The 22116-nt window shown below is 39.9% G+C and overlaps 3 protein-coding genes across 3 annotated transcripts; all 3 read right to left on the bottom strand.

The window, feature by feature from the left end:
- Positions 1-5412: 5412 nt before the first annotated feature.
- LOC149645073 (uncharacterized) lies at positions 5413-6932 on the bottom strand. The gene is made up of 2 exons (XM_089850423.1): positions 6405-6932; positions 5413-6345 (listed from the first exon to the last, which is right to left on the bottom strand). The coding sequence occupies exons 1-2, from the start codon at positions 6930-6932 to the stop codon at positions 5413-5415; spliced, it is 1461 nt and encodes a 486-aa protein (XP_089706549.1).
- Positions 6933-6995: 63 nt separating this feature from the next.
- LOC149645072 (uncharacterized) lies at positions 6996-8566 on the bottom strand. The gene is made up of 2 exons (XM_089850422.1): positions 7292-8566; positions 6996-7211 (listed from the first exon to the last, which is right to left on the bottom strand). The coding sequence occupies exons 1-2, from the start codon at positions 8564-8566 to the stop codon at positions 6996-6998; spliced, it is 1491 nt and encodes a 496-aa protein (XP_089706548.1).
- Positions 8567-15216: 6650 nt separating this feature from the next.
- Positions 15217-21679, bottom strand: LOC149645071 (uncharacterized). Its single transcript, XM_089850368.1, has 4 exons — positions 21552-21679; positions 21236-21471; positions 20873-21171; positions 15217-15594 (listed from the first exon to the last, which is right to left on the bottom strand). Exons 1-4 carry the CDS (start codon positions 21595-21597, stop codon positions 15378-15380), a joined length of 798 nt encoding a protein of 265 aa, XP_089706494.1. The 5' UTR covers positions 21598-21679; the 3' UTR covers positions 15217-15377.
- Positions 21680-22116: the final 437 nt, after the last annotated feature.

The raw sequence follows: 22116 nt of genomic DNA, 5'->3' as shown, positions 1-22116 counted from the left end.
ATGATAATAGAGTACAGCGCAGGCACCATAAAGTGAGATGGAAGGAAAAGTTTGACCCACATGTATTTACCTCTTTATTTCATCGAAATGGTCCATTCCCATATATTGTGGATTAGTTTGACGCGCCCTCCTCCCACTGCCCCACCCAAAACTCGTGAGACTGAGTTGAATTTTTCGCAACGCTAAATTGTTGGGTGGGACGGAGCATTTAGAAAAATCTTTATCAGACCCTACCCTATTGAAGATCAGAAAAAAGCCTACCCGCGCCCGACCCTTCCCTATTGAAGATAATAAAAATGTCTACCCAGGCCCAACCCTGACCTATTGAAGATAATAAAAATGTCTACCCAGGTAGATGGTATGATAACCTTACCTGACCCGACCAGCAAAAATTTTAAGTAATTTTCTAACCCAACCAGACCTAGGATTTTTTCGACCCGATATAGGTCGGGCTGGATTGAAAAATCCCGATTAAATCAGGAGCACTATTCATCCCTAAAGGAAATGCCTATAGTTTTATCAACTTTTTATGTTCAATAAAAATGATTCTCAATCAGACGGCCTAGTAGAAGACAATTATCGCACTAAATGTAAAAAGAAGTGCTAAAATTAAGCACTAGAGAGTAGTTTAAAAAAAGGTGGATAAAACCAATAAAATCCGGTTTGAACCAGCAAAAAACCATACCAGTGGCTTTTTCAAGAAAAATCCGGATTTTTGCCAACCCTGGTTGTTAGAGCTGATATAGTTTCTTCCAAAGACAAGCCCCCCAAAATAATCCGTAAACCCTACCAAAAAATTACTGTTACCAACCTAAAATTCGGGAAAATATGTAAAAAAATTTCAATATCAAACAGAAAAATTTTGAAGAAAAAACAGATGGAGACAAGTAAAATGTTTCACGTTCTTGCGATGGGAGTCCCAATAGTGTGGACTAAAACTAACCAAAACTAAAAATCAACCTAAGACGAGTGAAAATCCTTCATAATCGGTTCCGTAGTCTTTTTCTGTAAAAGGTTGTATATATAAAATACGAATAATTTCACGTTGACACAAATTTACGGATAGTCTTAAAGGTCTACACATTTTCCAAAGAACGCATTATGCAATTTTTAGCTACATCGTAGTATACGATAGGCTCTTAGTTTGACCCGAGCCGTAGTAGCTGTAGTAGTAGTGGCCGGGGTTGTCGCTTTCGTTAACGTCAGATTTTAGCTTAAATGGAACTCGATAGCACCTCAACCCACCAATAAAGGTAGCTGAGCTCAGTTAGAGATTTTATTTTAATTTAAAAATTTTCACACCGCACCCGGGAATTGAACCCGGCTGGCTGGCGCAGCAGTAAGATACGCTACCACTGTGGGGTCTGACACTTCTGATTTTTTAGGGTCTTTGAATTTTTTTCGTCTTATTTATGTGTTAATTAAATAGATAACGATGTGGCTACTTTTAAGTCCCAGCCCCTGGGCCATCTTGTTTATATTAAGTTCTACTACTAACTTTAAAATAGTTTGCCCAGATTTAGCCTCCCCAAATTTCAAACCCTAGCGACGCTACTATGTTTATAGTACTATTTTTAATACTAAGTGACTAAGTCCAAGTTTTCCGCATCTAGCCTAGGCTTAGCTAAAACCAGGCTCAATATAGGGGGCGCTCACAAAAGGTGCAATATGAGTCGCCACTAATCTATTATGAGGTTAAACATAGGCTTAAGATAAACGAATTCAGATTAGAGAGCATCGGGAGCTGGATGTAAGCTTAGCTATGCGTGTTTATGAAGCCTCAGTAGGGTATCCGCTACAAAGTCAACAAATATCATTCTTTTATTTATTAAACAGTTTTGTTCTAATAGTGTTTGGTTTTTTCTTTTTTACTTCTCAATTGAGCTTGGCGCAATCTGGGCAAAAACCATCTACCTTTTGGTATTCTTTTAATTTTTAAGCATTCTGTGTGATACCATTTGATTTTACAGTTTTTACCTTCGCAAAAAATCATTTTGCCATTTCCATCTCCTTGACAATAACACCATTTTTCATTGAGTGAGTTCATTGTCTGACAGTGAGCTTTAAAAGGTGATAAAATATTGTGCACCGCTCTTTTTGAACTGCAGCTTTTACTTGGTGTTGAGCACATTTTAGGTGATTTTGTGGATGATGAACAGATGGTTTGGTTAAGGTCAGGTTTGATGGCATGCAAAGTTTGGTTGCATTTCGGTACATCATTCAAATTTTGGTTGAGCTTCGAAACGCTTCCTGAAGTCGCTAATGTTATTAAAGGTTTTGAAACTGAAGGTACTACAGTAGGCATATTCAGGCTTGGTTTTTAAACTGCTGTCGAAGCTAAGTTGAGTGCAGGGTGTGTAGATACAGTAGCCTGAGTTTTGTTGTTGATACAGAGTTCTTCATTGCGTTGTGTTTTGGTACTTTTTTGTGAGTGTGACAGGCCTGGGCAACTTTGTATCAACTATGTTACATTTTGCAACAATTTTATTGGGTGGGCTGTATTTATTTGCCGTTTTCTTAGCTATGATTGGTTTGGACAGCCTTGAAACAGTTGTTACAACAGTTTTACTGGGTGATAAGGGATCTCCACAGCTTTGTTTGGAACTTTTGCTGCAGCTTTGTTCGTTTTTTAACTTTTACTGCAGTTTCGCTGCGTTATTCAACTTTCTCTGCGGATTTTTTGTCAATGATCGTAGGGCTGTTTTGATTTTGTCCAAATTTAACAGCATTGTTGGAACTGAAACTAACAGAAGGTGCGTTTGAGGTTCTGGTGAAGAATTTGGTGTACAATTCCGGAAAAATTACCAATTTAAAGAAAGATCGAGCCTTTGGTTTCATATCATTCCAAAATTGTTGATCCGGTTAAATTCGCTGAATATGATAATCGACTAAAGTCCAAACACAAAAGTCAACGTACAAACGTCCAGTTACAAAAAGCTTTGATTGAACTTGGTAATAATATTCATGATTTTCCTTCAACACTAACTGACCATAGTTGGTGGTTTCTAAACAATGTTTAGAATCAAAACTAATACACGCTTTGTCTCTCATATTGTAAGGGCACTTAATTTCTAGTACACCTTTACCACAATAATCACAGAATACTGATGTGTCAGGTGATGCACCAAGGTGAGGATATGCAACGTTTAAACTGAAACCGGCTAGCTCTAGTTTGAAATTCTCGTGTTTTGCTTCCATTACGGTAACAAAACTTCTTCTGGTTTCTTCATTAGTTCTTCCTCATTTTGTGGCGTCAGTTTCTAAACTTTTAGTGCTGGGGTAGCAAAGTAACGCTATCAACGAAGCTGAAGGAATTGCGGGATCGCTGTGGCATGCTTTCTTAAAGTTCGACCTGCTCGAAAGCGATGCAACAGTTAGTTTCTGTCCGCTTCTAAGTGTCCCTTTCAACCGTCTCCGCTTGTTCCACCGAAAAATCAAACTTAAGTTTTCACACTCATTAAGCAGTTCATTGAATTTTAACCCACACTTCTTTTCATCATAAAGTTTAGTCAAAGCCATTGGATCACCAACACTCGCACACTTTGGTATATAATTTTCTTGGTAATATCTGGAAGTGCTAAAATTTGAGCACTTAAGTCCGACCTTAAATAGTTATTTTTGCAATTCTGAATGCTCTTCTTTAGTTATTAGTGGGATAGCCTTTTGCGTAAGGACGCATGATTTCTTACAAACATGTTCTACACACTCTCTCAATATCGCATCAAGTTCTTCCTTTTTGCCAGACGCTGAGATAAGTTTCATTTTCAAATTTTCATTTGAGGAAGCTAGCTTAGTTACAGGCACAGACCAGTATGCTGAAACGCCAGTGACAGTTTTTATTTCTCTATAACAGACAGAATAATCGATATAGAAAAGCAATGCACCTACATGTGTGCACGAATCATCCAGGCCAGCGATGCATGTAAAATGTGCAGAATCTATTAGTCCATCATCGTTAGCAATAATCCATGCTTTTAGCGGCGTTTCTCTTAACCTCTGCGAATGCATGACGTACAAGAATTACAGTTAATAGGCTATTGAATCAAATCAATAATTTGGTACTCACTGTGGCCAAGACGAGATTTTTCTTCCCAAACTTTTTATCCAAAATATCTCTCACGAAACCGCAAACAAATAAATTGTATGAATACATGCTTTTGTAGTTTTGGAAGTTTTCCTTGGTGAAAGGGGAAATACCAGCAACAAGGTTCATATATATGTCCGGGAAAGAAGTTGGTGGTAACGCTGCAAACGTCTCACGTTGAACGGGATTAATCTTTTGATAGTCTTTTGCTTTCAAAAGATAGGGATCAACATTGTTTATACTTCAAAGTTTTTCTTTGCATCTTTCCTTGGCATTTTTTCTTTTAAATTTTCAAAATACATTGAGAACTGAGCCGCCACTTCCAGATTAAACAAATTAATTATAGTAACGAGGAAAAAAATTACTTCAAATATTCATTCTATGGTCCATCATCCTGCATGAACATACTAAAAATCGACCTAGGCTCAATAAAAAACCTCACACACTAGCGCACAAAATGGTGACCAAAAATCAGAAATATTACACCATGGAGGCTGAATACATTTTCCTGTTTATGCTACTTGGTTTTTAATAAGCAGACGACCAATTCCTAAACCCTTCAGTCTGGGAAATAAGGATATTTTTTAAACTAGTCCTTGGGACCAGTGACCCCCCTATGTCCGAATAATAAACTGGTCTCCGAACTGGTCCCAGCCTTTGTTCTCCTATAGATTTGCAATTAATAAACTGGTCCCGAGGACCACTAACCCCCACTTCTTGAATTAAAAAACTAGTCCAATCAATTAATAAACTGGTTTTGGACCAGAGGAAGTGTGCTATTTCCCAGACTGAACCCCTTTCCACCACTGAAATAACTCTATATCTTAACCAGTTCGCGCCCCGTTATTAGAGACAACACATAGAACACTTTCATGACTCTACAAAACTTGGTAAGAGAGTAAATCTTTGCTATATAATCGAACCCTATTTACTGGCGCTACTTTAATACTTAAATATTACTAAAGCATTGTAAATATCATAGTCATTTATTATTTATTTTGTATGTAAAACGTACCAGATAGGACCTGGTTATTAAATTGAGATAAAGATAGTTGTTCGTGACTAGACGCCGCGGTGACCTACCATTCGAACTTTGATAAGGAGAAATTTAGTTGTGATATAAATGCGACCATATTTGAAAACACACTGATTAGTTTATTTCTTGACAACGCTTTAAATATAACATTAAAAAATATATATCGCCTAAAACTGTAACAATATACGGAGAGGTAAAGATAACAGTAAAAAACAATAGTGTAAGATCGTATTATGTTTCAGTTGGTTTCTCTTACCAGCGACTGAACATTCTCCGGCGTTGATATGCCATATCAATTATGATGGTCGGTAGTATCTTCACTCGAGTTTCCTTGGTCCAAAGGGAGTAGGCAAAGCTTCACAATGGGTCGCTGTATTTCGCCCTTGCTTGTTCGCAGGGTCACGACTCTGGTTAGTTGGTCGAGTCCTGGATGGATTTGTACGACTCTAGCTAACGGCCAGGTAGTGGGAGAAGCAACGTCAGACTTGATCAGGACCATGCCGCCGACTGCAATATTTCTTTGTGGACTCGTCCATTTGGGGCGTGTCACGTATTCTCGTAGCCAGCGTTTATGGATGTCTTGTTTCAATTTTTGTAGTAACTGCCATCGACCAAGACTTGAGATTGGCAGGTGCAACAGGTTCGGGTCCGGAATTGACTGGAGCGAATCACCTATCAAGAAATGCCCAGAGGTGAGTGCTCGGAGATCTGTTGGGTCAGGCGAGAGTGGTGTCAGCGGCCGAGAGTTGAGACATCCCTCAATCTGAGTTGTAATGGTCGTGAATTCTTCGAACGTTAGGCGAGTCTGACCCACTACTCTGTGCAAATGATATTTCATGGACTTCACGCCTGCCTCCCATATGCCTCCAAAATGCGGTGCGCCTGCCGGGTTGAAGTGCCAGGTGATGCTCTGAGATGAGAGATGATCTGCGACGGCTTTGTTATGTGCATCAGACTGGATTAGGTTTGCGAAATCCTTCAACTCCCTTGCCGCTCCCACGAAATTTGTGCCGCAGTCACTATAGAGATCGCTTGGTTTTCCTCTCCGACAGGTGAATCTTCGCAGTGCTGCTATGAAGGCATCCGTAGATTGTGATGAGAATACTTCGAGGTGTATTGCTTTCGTAACGAAGCAGATAAATAGAGAAATATAGGCTTTGTGAGTTGTTTTGCTTCTGGGTGTAATGGGCCGCAACAGGAACGGGCCGGCGTAGTCGATACCAGTCTTTAAGAATGCACGACCATACTGGAGGCGTGATCTTGCCAGCTCTCCCATCATCTGACTTGCAGTTTGCTTGTCCGAATTTTATGTCGAATGGCATCTCTAGCTCGAATAATCCAGTATTTCATTGAAGTTATGCTCTGTACTAGTTGGGCTCCCGCATGTAGATTCTGTATGTGTGCTTCTTGTATCACCATTTCAGTGAATCGGTGGTGTCTTGGAAGTAGGATTGGATGCTTCATATCGTGTCCGAAATCTCCTTGATTTATACGTCCTCCAACACGTAGTAGCCCATTTGTATCCAATGCTGGTCGTAGACTTAACAGCTTGCTTGTATTCGACAGGGACCTTCCTTCTTGTAAGTCTTCGATGTCTTTGGCAAATGAATATGACTGTACCATCTTGACCCAAACCACCGTCGCCGCCTCTAATTCCGCAGTTGTGAGTGGACCAGTAATTCGAGTGGAAGCTGCTGAATGTTGATTAACTTGAATTTCATGCTTGATGGCGCAGTTGTTGAAGAATCGATAGATCCATGCCGTATTACAGCGAAGTCGCAGTAGCGTTGAGTATCTCGTGAGCATGCCCATGCTGACTATATGGGTTCTTGCGACGACAATGGTAACCCTTTCTTCAATTTTGGCCGTGTTTATTTAGTTAGCATCCATGGCTTGAACAGATGAGTTAAGATTCAAGGTGAGGTCCGACAACCATGATGGTCCACGCCACCAAAGCGGATGATTGCTTAATTCATGTCCCGCAATTCCTCGGGACGCGACGTCGGCGGGATTCTCGGTCCCCGGTACATGACTCCAATTCGATCCGGGAATGCTTTCTTGTATTCGAGACACACGATTGGCCACGAACATCTTCCAACGCCGTGGACATGAGGCAAGCCAGCAAAGTACTATCGTAGAATCCGTCCAGGCGTGGACCCGGTCGAACAGACTTTCAACGATTCCTTGACAGTTTCCATGAGGTCCGAGAGTAACAGTGCCCCACAGAGTTCCAGTCGTGGTATGGATACGGACTTATTTGCTGGAGCAACTTTTGTTTTCGACGTAAATAGCGATATCTTCACGTTTCCAAAGGTGTCTACCGATCGTAGATAGATGACACCCGCATACGCTTTCTCTGACGCATCTGAGAACCCATGTAGCTCGAGCTCGGTAATCTTCTCGGAATAATGTGTCCATCGATCCAGTCTTACGTTTTGAATTAATTGAGCGAAGGATTCTTGGAGGTCCTGCCACTGCTTCCGAATGGAAACCGACGGTTGTTCATCCCAAGCAATCTTCTCTTTCCAAACATATTGCATTAGAATCTTCGCTTGGACGACCACAGGAGAGATCCAGCCCATGGGATCGTATATTTTAGCAATCTCGGATAGCAGCGTCCTTTTCGTGAGTATTAGCGGAATGGCAGTTACTCGGATTTTGAATAGAAATTGATCCCGGTTCGTATCCCAGTATAACCCGAGAGTTTTGACTAGTGCATCTTCATCCACCACAGGTACATCGTTGACTTCTCGAAGTTCTGCTGGGACCTCGGACAGACATTCAGACGAGTTTGACGAAAATTTCCTGAGCATGAGTCCAGCGCTATCGGTTAGAGAACGGAGTTCTGAGATAGATTTCTTTGTGTTGTCAATGGTTTGCCCGCCGCTCATGACCTCGTCTATATAGAAGTCTTGCTTTAAGATCTTAGATCCCAACGGATACGTGGCTGTTTCCATATCGCCGAGTTGCTGAAGAACTCGAGTCGCTAGGAACGGCGCCGACGCCGTTGCGTAGGTGACGGTGTTCAATTGGTACTCTTGAATGGGTGACGATGGTGACGGTCTCCATAAAATGCATTGTAAATCGCGTTGGTGAGGTGCCACCCAGATTTTCCGATACATCTTCGTAATGTCTGCTGTGAAAGCGAATTGATTCATCCTGAACCTCAATATTATAGCGTACAGCGAATCTTGAACCACCGGGCCCACCATCTGAGCGTCGTTGAGTGATGAACCAGAGCTGGTTTTGGCCGAGGCATCAAAAACGACTCTGAATTTACTGGTTATATCCCAATTTTTGAGTACGTAGTGGTGCGGAATAAAGATGCGCTGTTCGGAAGAATGTAGTTGCTTCGCCTCCGTCATATGACCCAAGGACTCATACTGATCCATGAATCCCTGGTAGAGAGATTTTAGTTCAGGACGTGCATTCATCTTTTTCTCCATTTGCAACAGCCGTTACTTTGCGGATTCTGTTGAATATCCCAGAGGCACCCTTGGTTCTTTCATCGGTATCTGAACCACGAATCGCCCAGTTTGATCTCGGTAATGAGTCTCTTGAATCGTCTCTTCGCACCGCCTCTCCTCTTGGGTCATAGCCATACGTTTAGGTACTTGCTCGATGGTCCAAAACCGATTCAGCGTTTCTTCAAGGCCAATCGTTGCGTGATGGACTTGAATTCCGGGTTGAATGGAGTCGACTGGTCCTGATATCAACCAGCTCTGCCTCGAGTGAACAGCGTCGGGAAGCTTCGGATCGCCATTTCGTTTCCCATCGAGGAGTAGTTTGAAGAATATATCCGCTCCCAAGAGTATGTCAATTTCTCCGGGAATATTGAAGTTAGGATCGGCAAGTTGGAGCTGCTTCAAGTGATGCCAGCCTCGAATGTCATAACTTCTGGTCGGAAGACGACACGTGACCTTCTTCAACACGTAGGCATGTACGCAAAAATTTCTCCTCTTTCGTCGTATCAAAATGAGCCTTGAAGTGGACTTTCGTAAGCCCCCTTGTCCTGCCGATCTGTGTTGAGCCCAGACCGATCACTTTGCTATCGACTTTCTCTCGGTTCAGACCCAGCCGTTAAATACAGGATTCAGATATGCATGAAACTGTTGACCCACTATCCAATAGGGCACGGAACTGCAAACATCCGCCTTGAGAGGTCTTGACTCGCAAGATTGCTGTTGCCAATAACGTGTCGGACCTTGAGTGATTCCATCCCTGGCAGTAAAAATTCTGGACTTGACTTGACGGTGGATTTGGAGTTGAGTTAGACGATTGAGTACTGCAGAGGTTAGTGGTTTCGTCGGAATGAAGAAGCGAATGATGGTTTCTTCCGCAGGTCTTGCAACTTTTTCCCAGCTCACACTCTTGAGCTCTATGGTTAGTCCGCAGGTAGTTGAAACACAACTTCTGTTGTACCAACGATCGTCGCTCGTCGGTTTTCATGGCGGTGAACTTGGGACACCGGAAATTGAAATGTGCTCCAGCACAGAATGAACATTCCCCATCGGCGGGAATAGTCCTTGGTCTGGTGTGAAGATTGACTGCCCTGTGTAGTGAGTCTTTCTTTTTCGTCCCGGAATCTGACGACGAGGCTGCCAGGGAACGTGCTCGTTGCTCAATGAAATCCAAAAGGTCTTGATACGCCGGAATTTCCGTGGTTTTTAGGCTCAACTCCCATTGTTCCCTGGATGCCGGGTCCAATTTCTGCGTCATCATGTAGATTAGAACCGAATCCCTTTTGCCCGATATGTTTAGTGTGTCCAAGGCTCTTGTACATTCCATTCCGCCATCCACAACTGACCGCAAGGAGCTTGAATTGCTGGTTGACGCAGTTGGTAGCGTGGTAAATCGTTGCATGATAGCGAAGTAGAGTTCGCGTTTATTCTCGAACCGGTTTGTAACTGTGTCCCAGGCGATTCGGTAGTTGGCATCTGAAATCGTAAGTGACTTGATCAGCTTAGCGGCCTTTCCTGTCAAGCTGGACTTGAGATTAGTGAACTTCTGAGCTTCGGACAGATCCGTATTGCTATGAATTGCAGTAATGTACATATCTCGAAACGAAATCCAATCATGAACTTCGCCAGAGAATTGTGGTAGTTGACACTTTGGTAGCTTGACCTCCGCTTGATGGCTTGAACTTACAGGGCTAGGATTTAAGCTGGCCTTGATACCACGAAGATCGCACTTTGCCACAGAGTAATCGTTAAACAGCTTGTTCCATACTGATTCATAATCCTCAAGGTTGTCGGGATCTAACGTCGTAATCTTCACATGGGCTTCTTCAATGTTCCCCCCGGCCTGATTCGAACGATCTGGCTCGACGGACCAAAATGTTCGTGACTAGACGCCGCGGTGACCTACCATTCGAACTTTGATAAGGAGTAATTTAGTTGTGAAATGAATGCGACCATATTTGAAAACACACTGATTAGTCTATTTCTTGACAACGCTTTAAATATAACATTAAAAAATATATCGCCTAAAACTGTAACAATATACGGAGAGGTAAAGATAACAGTAAAAACAATAGTGTAAGTTCGTATTATGTTTTAGTGGTATCTTCCCATTGCGCAGAATTCCATTAGACCGAATTCCCATTAGACCGAATCCCGCCAATGTTTTTAATGAATTTAGCCCAACCGCGGTTTTGGTATTTACAATTCAAACGACGCTATTTGTCGAATTAAGCGACCCCAAAAATGTTATGTAGTTTAATTTCTCTTTATGTCGTTTATTAATGAAAGCGTTTTAAATGCATTTTTATGTAAACGCCATTATTTGACAACTATACAAGATGATAATTAAAAACGACCTTTGGAAATTTTCAGTACCGTGTGTTCTAAAAGTATAATATAATAGTATACAGAAAAAGTGAATATAGCACTTGATTATTTGTGCATGGGTTAAGGATTAATCTAAAACGCTTTCATCCAATAGAACGTTCTTGTTCAAAACCAGGTTAGGTTAGGTAAGGTTGGTTTGGTTAGCCATATCTTCATTGACTTTTCAAATAATATGCCTTTTCCAAAAAATTACTCTTAGGTTAGAAATATTATATAAATCATTTAACAATGTTACGCTTTTTCCAAAATATTGATGTTTATCTTCATTGAATTCTCAAATAATATGCCTTTTCCAAACAAATACTGTTAGGTTAGAGTTAGGTTGGGTTTGGTTAAGTTAGGTTAGTAATATTTGTAAATCATTTAACAACGTTACGCCTTTTCCAAAATATTGATGTTTATCTTCATTGACTTCTCAAATAATATGCCTTTTCAAAATATTACTGTTAGGTTAGGGTTAGGTCGGGTTTGGTTAAGTTAGGTTTGTAATATTTATAAATCATTTGACAATGTTACGCCTTTTCCAAAATATTGATGTTCATCTTCATTGACTTCTCAAATAAAATGTCTTTTCCAAAAAATTACTGTTAGGATCGGGTTAGGTTTGGTTTGTTTAGGAGGACGTCTCTTCCTCTTAGGAGCGGTTATACACTTCAAGTACAGTAATACGGCTGGCTTAAAGTATTTTCATGATAAATATAACATACAATAATAAATCAATATTAGTAATTGGTTTTATTATGTCATATTTTGCTGATTTATTACTATTTTGTTCTTATAATCCTTAGTTTTAAAATAATAATTTAGAAAATTTTTGGATCTTGTGTTCATTTTACGTAGGCCTTAAATTGTTTTAATTTTATTTAAAGTTTCATCGGGAAAAACCCGAAGTGCGGGATTTTCGATGCAAGGGGATTGTCCCATTGGACAAAATCGTAAATCCGCCAAAGTGCGGGTTTTTCGGTCGAATGGTATTGGTTTCGGTTGATTGGGATTCGGCGCAATGGTAGTCGAATGGTATTGGTTTCGGTTGATTGGGATTCGGCGCAATGGTAGTCGAATGGTATTGTTTTCGGTTGATTGGGATTCGGCGCAATGGTAGTCGAATGGTATTGGTTTCGGTTGATTGGGATTCGGCGCAATGGTAGTGAAGCGACGCTACTCAGGTCCAAATCAGTCACGCTTTTCGACTGTCGCTTCCACTTGAATTGTTCAATTAAGTGATACTTCTCAAATTCCAGATAATTCAGGCTTGCGTTTCGAACAGAGGTTCCAGGCTGTAATAAAAAGTTGTCACGCCCTTTAATCAGTTTAACATAAAACCCGTATCGACCTCAGTTGGAGGTTTTCTTTTAATTGCAGACTGTTTCTGAGCCAAGATGTTTTTGAAACGAAGTGAAAATACTCGAAGCTAATTAGGAGATCAGAATAGTGATATCCTTCATTGTCCGTAAAGAACATTTTACTCTGGGGATCTAATTTGACGAATTCTCCCGTTAGCCAAATCAGATACGTGTCCTCTGCGATGTAAGCTTTCTCCCCAAAAAGAATAGGCATGCATCCATCACGTGTCATACACCAGTGACCATATTCACCTGATCGAGTGCGTCAAACCATTTCTTAACATTTGGGTCCTGGGTTGCCTGTAGATACGAAACCAGTGACGTAAGAAGAACAAAGGAACTTAACACATAAACGATATTCACCAAATATTCCAGACAACCGAAAACTCCACCATTTTTCGCAACTAGAGGTGGGATTCCCGATTTTATCAAGTCCGAGAGGGTGACGTTGCGATTGTAGCTTTCAGTCTTGAACTCCGTCCGCAAGAAACAACCCAAGAAGAACAGAATGAAAGTCACTCCGATCAGCCATCAGCCACGACGCAGCCAGCAGTCGACAAGTAATGTGGGACAAAACTGAGGGAATCGTTGTAGGGAACATTATTACATCCGGTTATTTAAAGCTTTTGCCTCCCTCATTCAAAACTGTCTTACGCTACGTCATAATGGGACATATTCTTTTCAAATGTAAGCGAGTACCGAATCACTTACGTTCTGACATTATAATCGTCCCGGCCGTTTCGTACACCGGAGAGAGACTGATATATTCCTGTCGACCATGGAATAATAAGTGTGGAAAGGGAAACAGATTAAAAGTAGAATTCTAAAACAAGATTAAAGATTATTAGAAATTTTATCATAGGTTGATTTTGGTCTCGTTTCTCTTTCACTTACGCTGAAAGCCTCAAGCGTAGTCAAAAATTTGGACAATTCATCAAAATCCATTTTATTCCCTTCGTGAATTACCCTAAACACCACCGACAAAATTATACAACGTAACATAAAATTATTATATTAATATTTCAAAGTTGAATTACCAAAAAGCCACCGAACCTTGTTAAACTCACCTCCAGTTTCGTGACGTGGGAGTCTCTTGGGCGTATCTATAATTTTATTTAAGTTACAAATCGACAAATTACATTTAAGATTTTAGAATGCAAATTCTATGTACTTGTATTTAAAATATCGATTATTTCCCAGAAATTCCATTTCGTTCAGCGCCGTTCTGAGCTCCACTTAAACCATAGCTTCTTCAATCCGAAAGAAGAAGACGGAATGTACATTAATCATTTAAAATGTCAAATGTCTCAAATTTTTGCGCGTAATTAATTCAATAGAATATTAAGAAAATTTGGTGCTCTCCTTTGAGTACCATTTTGGTCTCGGGTATTTCCAGTCTCGTGCAGTACAGAGTTCTATGAACAAGCCAGTAATAACATTTTAACTACTCTTCTTGTTAACCACACTTAATTTTTTAAAACCATTGTGTGACGACATATAAATATATTATACAGGGTGTATCTGGATTGCCTTGAAACTGTTGAATATTTACTATTTACAGAAAATCTACGAGAGGCAAATTTGCAGGATTGCTTTGAAAATTTTTAACATTTACTATTTACAGCAGTTCTACGAGCGGCAAATTTGCGGGACTGCCTTGAAACTGTTGAACATCTACTATTTACAGCAGTTTTACGAGAAGCAAATTTTCAATATTGCCTTGAAACTGTTGAACATTTACTATTTACAGCACATTTTTGGGGGCAAATTTGCAGGATTGCCTTGAAACTGCTGAACATTTACTACTAATGTTAAGTTTCCTAATAAAACTTCAAACGTTCTGAAGACAGCGTGGTTAGTCAATCAGCAAACGGTTTTCACAAATATCCTGACTGACTGTTAATGAGCGCCTAGCTCAAACCGCCTTGCCAAAGAGACTGAAATTTTGCTGGAACGTTACTCCTAAGCAGCAAGCACATATTTTTTTTCAATCCGCCGCCATTTTAAAAAATGTTGGCCAGAAATGTAAAAAATCTTCAACGAATAACGTTAGCCCATTTCAAGCGATGTCTCTCCTATTTAGAAAACTGGGTCCTTCTATCCTATAGACGGACTTTATGGCTTTTTCGGTTCGATTTAACGCCATATTTAAAATAATAATAATAATCTAAGCTTAGTCTATGAAGGGATTTCCACACCAAGGCTCTGGCTTGTTTACAGGTGGGTCCCTTTACAGGTGGGTCCCTTTACATTGCATAGAGGGGTGGTGGCTAGCCCCTATGCCACAGATAACCTACAGCGCCCTATACTAACTATTAACCGTTAACCTCTGCAAGTTTTGATGGAAAGGAGAAACCGGGTTAGACTGCGGAGGAAAACTCCTTTTACCTTGCGGGGAGAGAACTTGCAATCTCTACGCAGAAGTATTTGTTCCCAGATTTTCACCCGGTACCACAGTCCGGGATCGAACCCGAGATCCTCTTGCTGCGAGGTAAAAGCGCTAACCTCTACGCCACCCCACTAAATGGCGACCAGGAATGGAAAAAAACCCGCGCGTTTCGAACGATTTCATTAAAGTTTAGTATACTGATTCGTCATGTCCCACAGACGGACATTATAGCCCTTGGGGTTCAGTTTTCAACAATTTTTTCCAATGTCCAGTTGAAAAATGTCCCGATGGGCAACGCCGGGTCCTTTTGGCGTTAGTAAATATAATAGATTTTAACCTTCTGCTGATTTTCTCCAATATGCCACAAATTTCAGTTTACAAACAAAGAATTATATTAACGCAATCATTTATGTAGGTTTCTATCACCACAGTAATAGACCATTCCTGTACTGCCAAAGAAAAAGTAAACAGAACAGGGGTCGGGCTGCCTTATTAGGCTATAGTTCCCTCGCGCCAAGAAGGAACGCAAGAGGCTGTTTGAGACGACTAGCCTCCAGCGTGTAGCGAAAGCGAGCTCCACCTGGTGTTGCCTCTTGGTGCGAGGGAACTCTCATCATATGGCGGCCCTTCCCTGTGCGTTGTATAATGGAATGGTCTATTGATCCCTATGTGTTCCTTAATAATACTTTTTGTTGATCGTCAATATTTCTCCGATGAATACGAAGGTTGAAATAGAAAGACCCATTAGCCACAAGAAGAGAGATCCACTGACAACTTCGATTGTCAACGGTGATAATTCCTCCGGAGGTCTTCTCCATCTCGACATCTCATGAATGATTTTCTTTGGTATTGATTTATAGTGGATAAAGTTACGCTCCATAATATTCATGACCCTGCGAGTGTTAAAATTAAATACTGTTTCACGATTTAAAAACGGATTCTGTAACTTTAGGCCAGGACTAAAAAGGGCTTGACCTAGAACATTTGAACATAAAGATTAAAATTGGTACACGTGTTCTTTTTGACCCAACGAAAATTATATTAAAAGTCCCCTGCTGTAGAGCGCCAGCTTTCGCCGCCATCTTGGAAATTGTATTCCACATTCTTCTTCTAAAATTATGAAAATTTATGCATATTATGATTGTAACCACCTGAACATCATAGTAAAATTTTACAGCTCTGTGCTTGATAGTTTAGTCACCATATTGGAAAATGGCCGCCGTGAATGCTGGGTGCACTTTTCGCCACGTTGTTGGAAAATTATGAAAATATATTGATATTATAATCAGAGCTGTGTGAACGTCACTGTAAAATATTGAAGCCATTCGTAGGATAGTTTGGCCGCCATGTTGGAAAATGGTCGCCGGGAATGTCATTTAGATACAGTATAAAACATGAAAATTGTAAATATATTGTTGAAGACCGTCTTAACATCATACTTGAATACGGAAGACGTGCTGCTGATAGTTTGGGCACCATCTTGGAAAATGACTGTGGCAAATGCCAAATGTATTACGGATACATACATTTTTTCGATATTTCTTTATTGAGTAGATAATTTTCATGAACGTATTAAACACCGTAAAAAAACTATTCCCGAGTCTAAGTTATCAACCCCATCTTTAAAAATGAACGCTGAAAGATTACTATCCTAAATTTTGAAACACAGAAAAGCAAAGCTATATTACTGAGATGTAGATTAGGGAATATCGCTTAGTATGGGGTTTATACATTCTAGTATCGTTAAGGATTAGATTTAAGGCACGTTTTGAACATTTCGTTCATCTTTTATCGTCAAGCTGAAGATCTTTTTTAATTTAACTAATACCTTGTCAATGATCGCACATTGCCGAGAAATCCAATCCTGATCGTCTACGTTCACAGTTCTTTACACAAGATGTTCTGCAAACTGCAGGTACAAGTAGTAAGTGAAGCAGGAAGGAGAAAGTTGTGAATGGGTCTTCGACTTTCGCGATCGCGAACCCATCTCAACTGTTCGGGATTAAATTGTTTCCTAGCTATTGTTGACTTAATATTGTCATTAAAAACACTCAACGTATTTGTAAGATGTTTATTATCAGTAATTACTTCAAACCCCGCCTGATCAAACCCACATCCAGTTACAGCATGTAAGTGAAAGAAGTGTTCTCGATACCTTTTTTCTCAAATGTCTCGATTTGAGATTCTCTTCTTGGTGTGGTTTTGGTTTCAGATATAATAATGATAATATTTTTATTTCTTCTTTGTTGTTTTACATTTTTTAATTGTCAGCTAAGCCGTTATCGGCTTTTATGCCAGCGTTTGCTTAGAATGCAGTACCCAATAATTTAAATGGTACAAACTCAACGAATTTAGTATGAATATTTATATAATAAATGATAGAGCAGAAATTAATGGTGTTACAGTGTAATAAGCTAATTATTCAGTATTGAGGCTTTCGCTAAGGTTTTAAAGCGTGCTAGGCTAAGAGAATTTGGGGGGTTTAGCATTTTATATAAGTTGGTACCTTTGCAGAAGATTGAGTTCAGTTTTATGGATTTACGGGCTTGAGGTACTTGTTGTATGTACTTGTTGTATGTAATTGTTCCTTGTAAAGTACCGGAAGGGTTTGCTTTGTTCAAAGGGGTTGTAAATTAGTATCCCCAGAGATCTAAAGATGTATACTAGCATACAATAATCATAGGTGTGAAAGATTGTGAGAATATTGAGGTTTTTGAATATTGGCGACGAATGGGCTAAGTATTCAGCATTTGTTATTGTTCTTATGGCTCTTTTCTGGATTAGTTGTAGTCTATTTAAGTTGCTTTTTGAGGTGTTGCCCCAGACTGTCACGCAGTAGCTTAGGTGAGAGTGTATTAGTGCTGAGTATAGTTGTTTTTTATCTTTGGGTTCAGAATTTTCCTGTTTCTATGAATTAAGTATGAACCGTATGTTATCTTTTTCGCTATGCTATCTATATGAATGGTTTATTTTAGGTGGATGTCGAACCACAGCCCTAGGTACTTATACGTATCAACTTCCTTTATTATTATGTTTCCGAAAGCGCGACGGTTATATGACAGCCGGGGTTTATTGGGATTAGAAAAGGTCATGTATACCGTATTGTCCCCGTTAAGGTCCAGTAAGTTGTCTGTGAGCCAGAGTTTTATTTTGTCCAGGTATAGGCTAGTCGTGTTTATTATATCCTCTAGGTTAGGTCCTCCGACCAAAAGAAAGGTGTCGTCGGCTTAGAGTGTTAGGACATTGACGCCAGTAGATTGTGGCAGATCATTTACAAAGAGGTTAAAATAAAGGGGGGAGAGAACGGATCCCTGGGGAACTCTTCTGTATTCTAATTGCGTTTGTGAGAGGGTATCGTCCAGCTTAGTTTTTGCGGTTCTATTAATTAGATAAGATTTGATCCATTTATGGCTATTTCCCCTAATTCCCAGGATGTCTAACTTGTGAAGTAGGCGTTCATGGTTGACCGTGTCAAATGCCTTACATAGGTCTAGAAAGACACCTATAGCATAGTTGTTTGTGTCAATATAATCTAGAATTTTTTTATATACGCTGATTAGGGCTGTTTCGCAGTTGGAATTTTCCCTGAAGCCAAATTGTTTTGGTGATATCAATTTGTATTTTTGACAGAAAGAGGAGAGTCTCGTGAAATTGCATCTGTCGAATATTTTGGCTAAGGTAGAGAGTACTGAGATGGGTCGATAACTATTGGGATTATTTTTGTCGCCTTTTTTAAAAATTGGAGTTATTACAGCTTGCTTCAATGCGTCAGGATATGTACCGATATTAAAAGACATATTGATAAGGGTGGTTAGTGGCGGGATAAGCCACATCGCACACTCTTTATTTATCTTACGGGATGAGCCGTCATACCCTGCAGCTGTGTCAGGTTTTAGCTGGTTAAGAATGGACATGATTTTCCTTTCGTCTACTGCCAGAAGGGCCATTGAGTTTGGTAGCCTTTTAATGAGGTGTAGGTTCGTATCCTTAGGCGAGGCAATATGGTTGAATTTATTTATGGGAGAAAAAACCTATTGAAATCCTCTACTGACGTAGTAGTGGAAATAGAATTATCCTTCCTTTTGTTTTTCCCGATTTCATTTAAGAATGAAGACGTTCCATTTCGGGTGTGATAGCAAAAGAACCAAGATATTCCGCTACTACTATGGCAGGGAAGCGATTTAAACCCCGAAGAAGGGGATGGGTTCGCGATCCCGAATCCTAAGACCCATTCACACCACTCAAGACCAACTTTTCATACTCATTATCTTTAAGTGCGGAACTGTGAATGTAGACGATCCGAATTCGTTTCCTCAGCAATGCGTAGACATTGTCGCGATACTAGCTGTGATGGAGCAGAGAAAAAGGGCTTGTCGTGGCCCGGGTTCGGGAGTTGCTTGGGTTCGCCCTTGGTTCAAACCGTTCCATGCCCCGTTACCTAAAGGTTTTGCTCGGCCGCTTCGCCCCTGCCCAGGTGTTGCCTTTGGCTCTCCCCGATATAGGTATTCCTCTAAGGGTCGTGGATACATTGTTTGGGCCGTATGGCACTGCTGTGTTTGGAGGGAAATCCCCAGTCCCGTCGAACCTTCTGCTGTCGTAATCCTTCCCTGTCACCGACCACCTTCTGGCTGGGCTCGCTGCTGATGGTGTCCAGCTTCTTCCACCGGCTCAAGAGACGTTTATCGTACCCGCTGGCCGATCCCGTGTACTTATACGGCTGTCCCTCAGGTTCAATTTGGAATGTGATGAGCGACAATGGGGGGGGGGCTGTTAACGCCCCCAGCTGGGTGCAGCGCCTAATCAAGTTCTCTGACTGCTAATTATTGTGAAAAAATCTTCAGGCTGACGATCAACATGAACGAAATGTTAGAGATTTGTCTTAAATCTAATCTTTAACAACACTAGAATATATAAACCCCATATTAAATTGTATGCCCATATGTAGAGAATTACAGCTTTGAATAACTTAAAGAAGGGGTCGACAATTTGGTTCACGGGTAGTTGAGCGGTTTTCAAAAGAGCGTTTTGGAATAAAGCGGTTCCCAAAACAGCGATTTGCAAAACCGCGGTTGCTGTTTCCGCCCAAACTGTGATTGATAGGGAGGGAAATCTCTATTATATTAGGTATATAGAACAGAGAACAATATTATGCAAAAAGGAGTAATGTTATATCGGAAGTAAATATAAAATATAATTTTTTGGAAAAGGCATATTATTTTGGGGAGTCAATGAAGATAAACAACAATATTTTGGAAATGGCGTACGAAACAACACTCAAGATATAAACGCTGTAATCAAACGCTAAAACGAGAAATGGCTATAATGGCAAACGCGTTTATGAAAAAGCCGTTTTGGACAATGCTGTTTTGATAACATGCCCAATCGATAGCATACCAACAATTTCGACTTGGGGATGGCAATTTTATGTGTTTATTACGTTAATGAAAATAATCTACTCATCATAGGAATTTCGAATAGATGTATGTATTTGAAATATATTTAGCTTTTCCAGCACTAATTTACCAAGATTGCGCCCAAACTATCAACAGCATGTCTTCAATATTCAATAGTGATGTTTAGACGGTCTTCAACATAATTATTACCAATGTTCTTAATTTTTGAATAATATGCTGCATCTAAATGACATTCCCGGCGGCCATTTTCCAACATGGCGGCCAAACGATCTCAATATTTTACTAAGAGTTTCACACAGCTCTGATTATAATATCAATATATTTTCTTATTTTTCCAACAACATGGTGAAATACACTGCACCCAGCATTCATGGCGGCCATTTTCCAATATGGCGACCAAACTATCGAACACAGAGCTGGAAATTTTTATATGATGTTCATGTTGTTCCGATCATAATGTGTACCAATTTTCATAATTTTTGAAGCTGGCATACCAGGCGGCCATTTTCCAAGATGGTGGAGAAAGCTCGCGTTCTAAGCAGGGGACTTTTAGTATAATTTTTGTTGGGTCAAAAATAACAAATGTACCAATTTTCATCCTTACGTTCAAATGTTCTAGGTCAAACCCTAAAAGTCCTGGGCTACATAAGAGAAGCGGTTAACGTGCCAGTTTTAGAAATACTCATCGCTTCTAATGTTAACTTCGGTGGGGCTTATAAGTTTCTTATGAAAATTAATCGGTCTGAAAAGCACTTACGATCTTAGGACCAATTCCTTGATATCTTGCCTGACACAGAAGGACTTGATGTAAATGAAAAAATATTCTCTCCGGTAACTGTGTTCTCCAATGTAAATCTCCAACTTGTTTTTTCTCTTGCATTTGTATACTTTCAGCATTATATCATGCAGTTCATCCTGGGTAGTTAAACCGAACCACGCCTTATTCTTGGTGAGACCATCGTATTTGCAGCCGAAAACGTGAATTGAGTCAACCGCCAATTGGCTCATCCTGCAGATTCTCATTTCAGGATCTAAATATTTGTACGCGTCCGAGGGCTGCATGGAATGGTAAATCGTAAATCACATTTTTAATTATCTTGGCTGTTTCTTTTTGTCTCACTATTAATTCCACGTTGCAAAAAAATCTTGACTCAGAGTAGTAATCATGATTGTTTAGGAATACCCGTTTAGTCGTCATGTTTAAAACATCATTTAAACTGTCAAATACCAAATATTCTTTAAGAGCGAAATTGGTTTTCATGTGCCCGGACATTTCGAAGGTCAAAAGAAGGGTTCCGAGTAGCCATGAACCGCACAAAATCATCCAAATTAGGTTCTTAGAAAGTCTGCTGAAAGCTAGAAATCAATACTGTCATATTAAGCAGTATTAAAACTAAAAAAGTAACATAAATTATTCAATTAATATTAATTTTTACATTTTGCAAAAAATGTGGAAAGAATTTCCAATAGCAACAGAATCATTTCGAAAATGTGAAATGTTCTTCTCTCTTTACAAACAACCTTATCCTTGGTTTTCCACAGCAGGAAACAAAAGAGAAAAATACCGGATAGCAGAAGAATACCAGCCTGTTTCAAGTAAACTTGATATAATGTAATAATTTTTCATAAAAAATACAAAATTTGCTAGGAAAACGTGGTGAAGGAAAACTTCTCACGACGAATTCGTGTGTCCCCAACTATCAAAACTTTGTTACGTAAATTCTGTTTTTGGAAAGCTCCAAATTCCAAATGTATCATTTTTATTCCATATGAGCTAATTATGAAATAGTTTTATAGAAATGTCATTCCTTTCATATAATATTCCAATTGAAAGCTCTCAGTTGGGGAAGAGCTAAAATTCGTCAGATAATTTTATAGCCATGAGGAGGGTTGAATACATAAGGAAAGCTGGAGTTCGCAAATTATGACTGCCAAAAGTACGGCAAGATTTAAGAGGGTGTGACGTTCTACAAAGCCAATTTAAAGATCTTTATATACGTT

The sequence above is a fragment of the Phalangium opilio genome, unplaced genomic scaffold, assembly GCF_054372755.1.
Source record: "Phalangium opilio isolate 3A_F unplaced genomic scaffold, DU_Popi_V2 ptg000090l_1, whole genome shotgun sequence".
Taxonomy (NCBI): domain Eukaryota; kingdom Metazoa; phylum Arthropoda; class Arachnida; order Opiliones; family Phalangiidae; genus Phalangium; species Phalangium opilio.
This window is presented reverse-complemented; position numbering and strand designations above follow the sequence as displayed.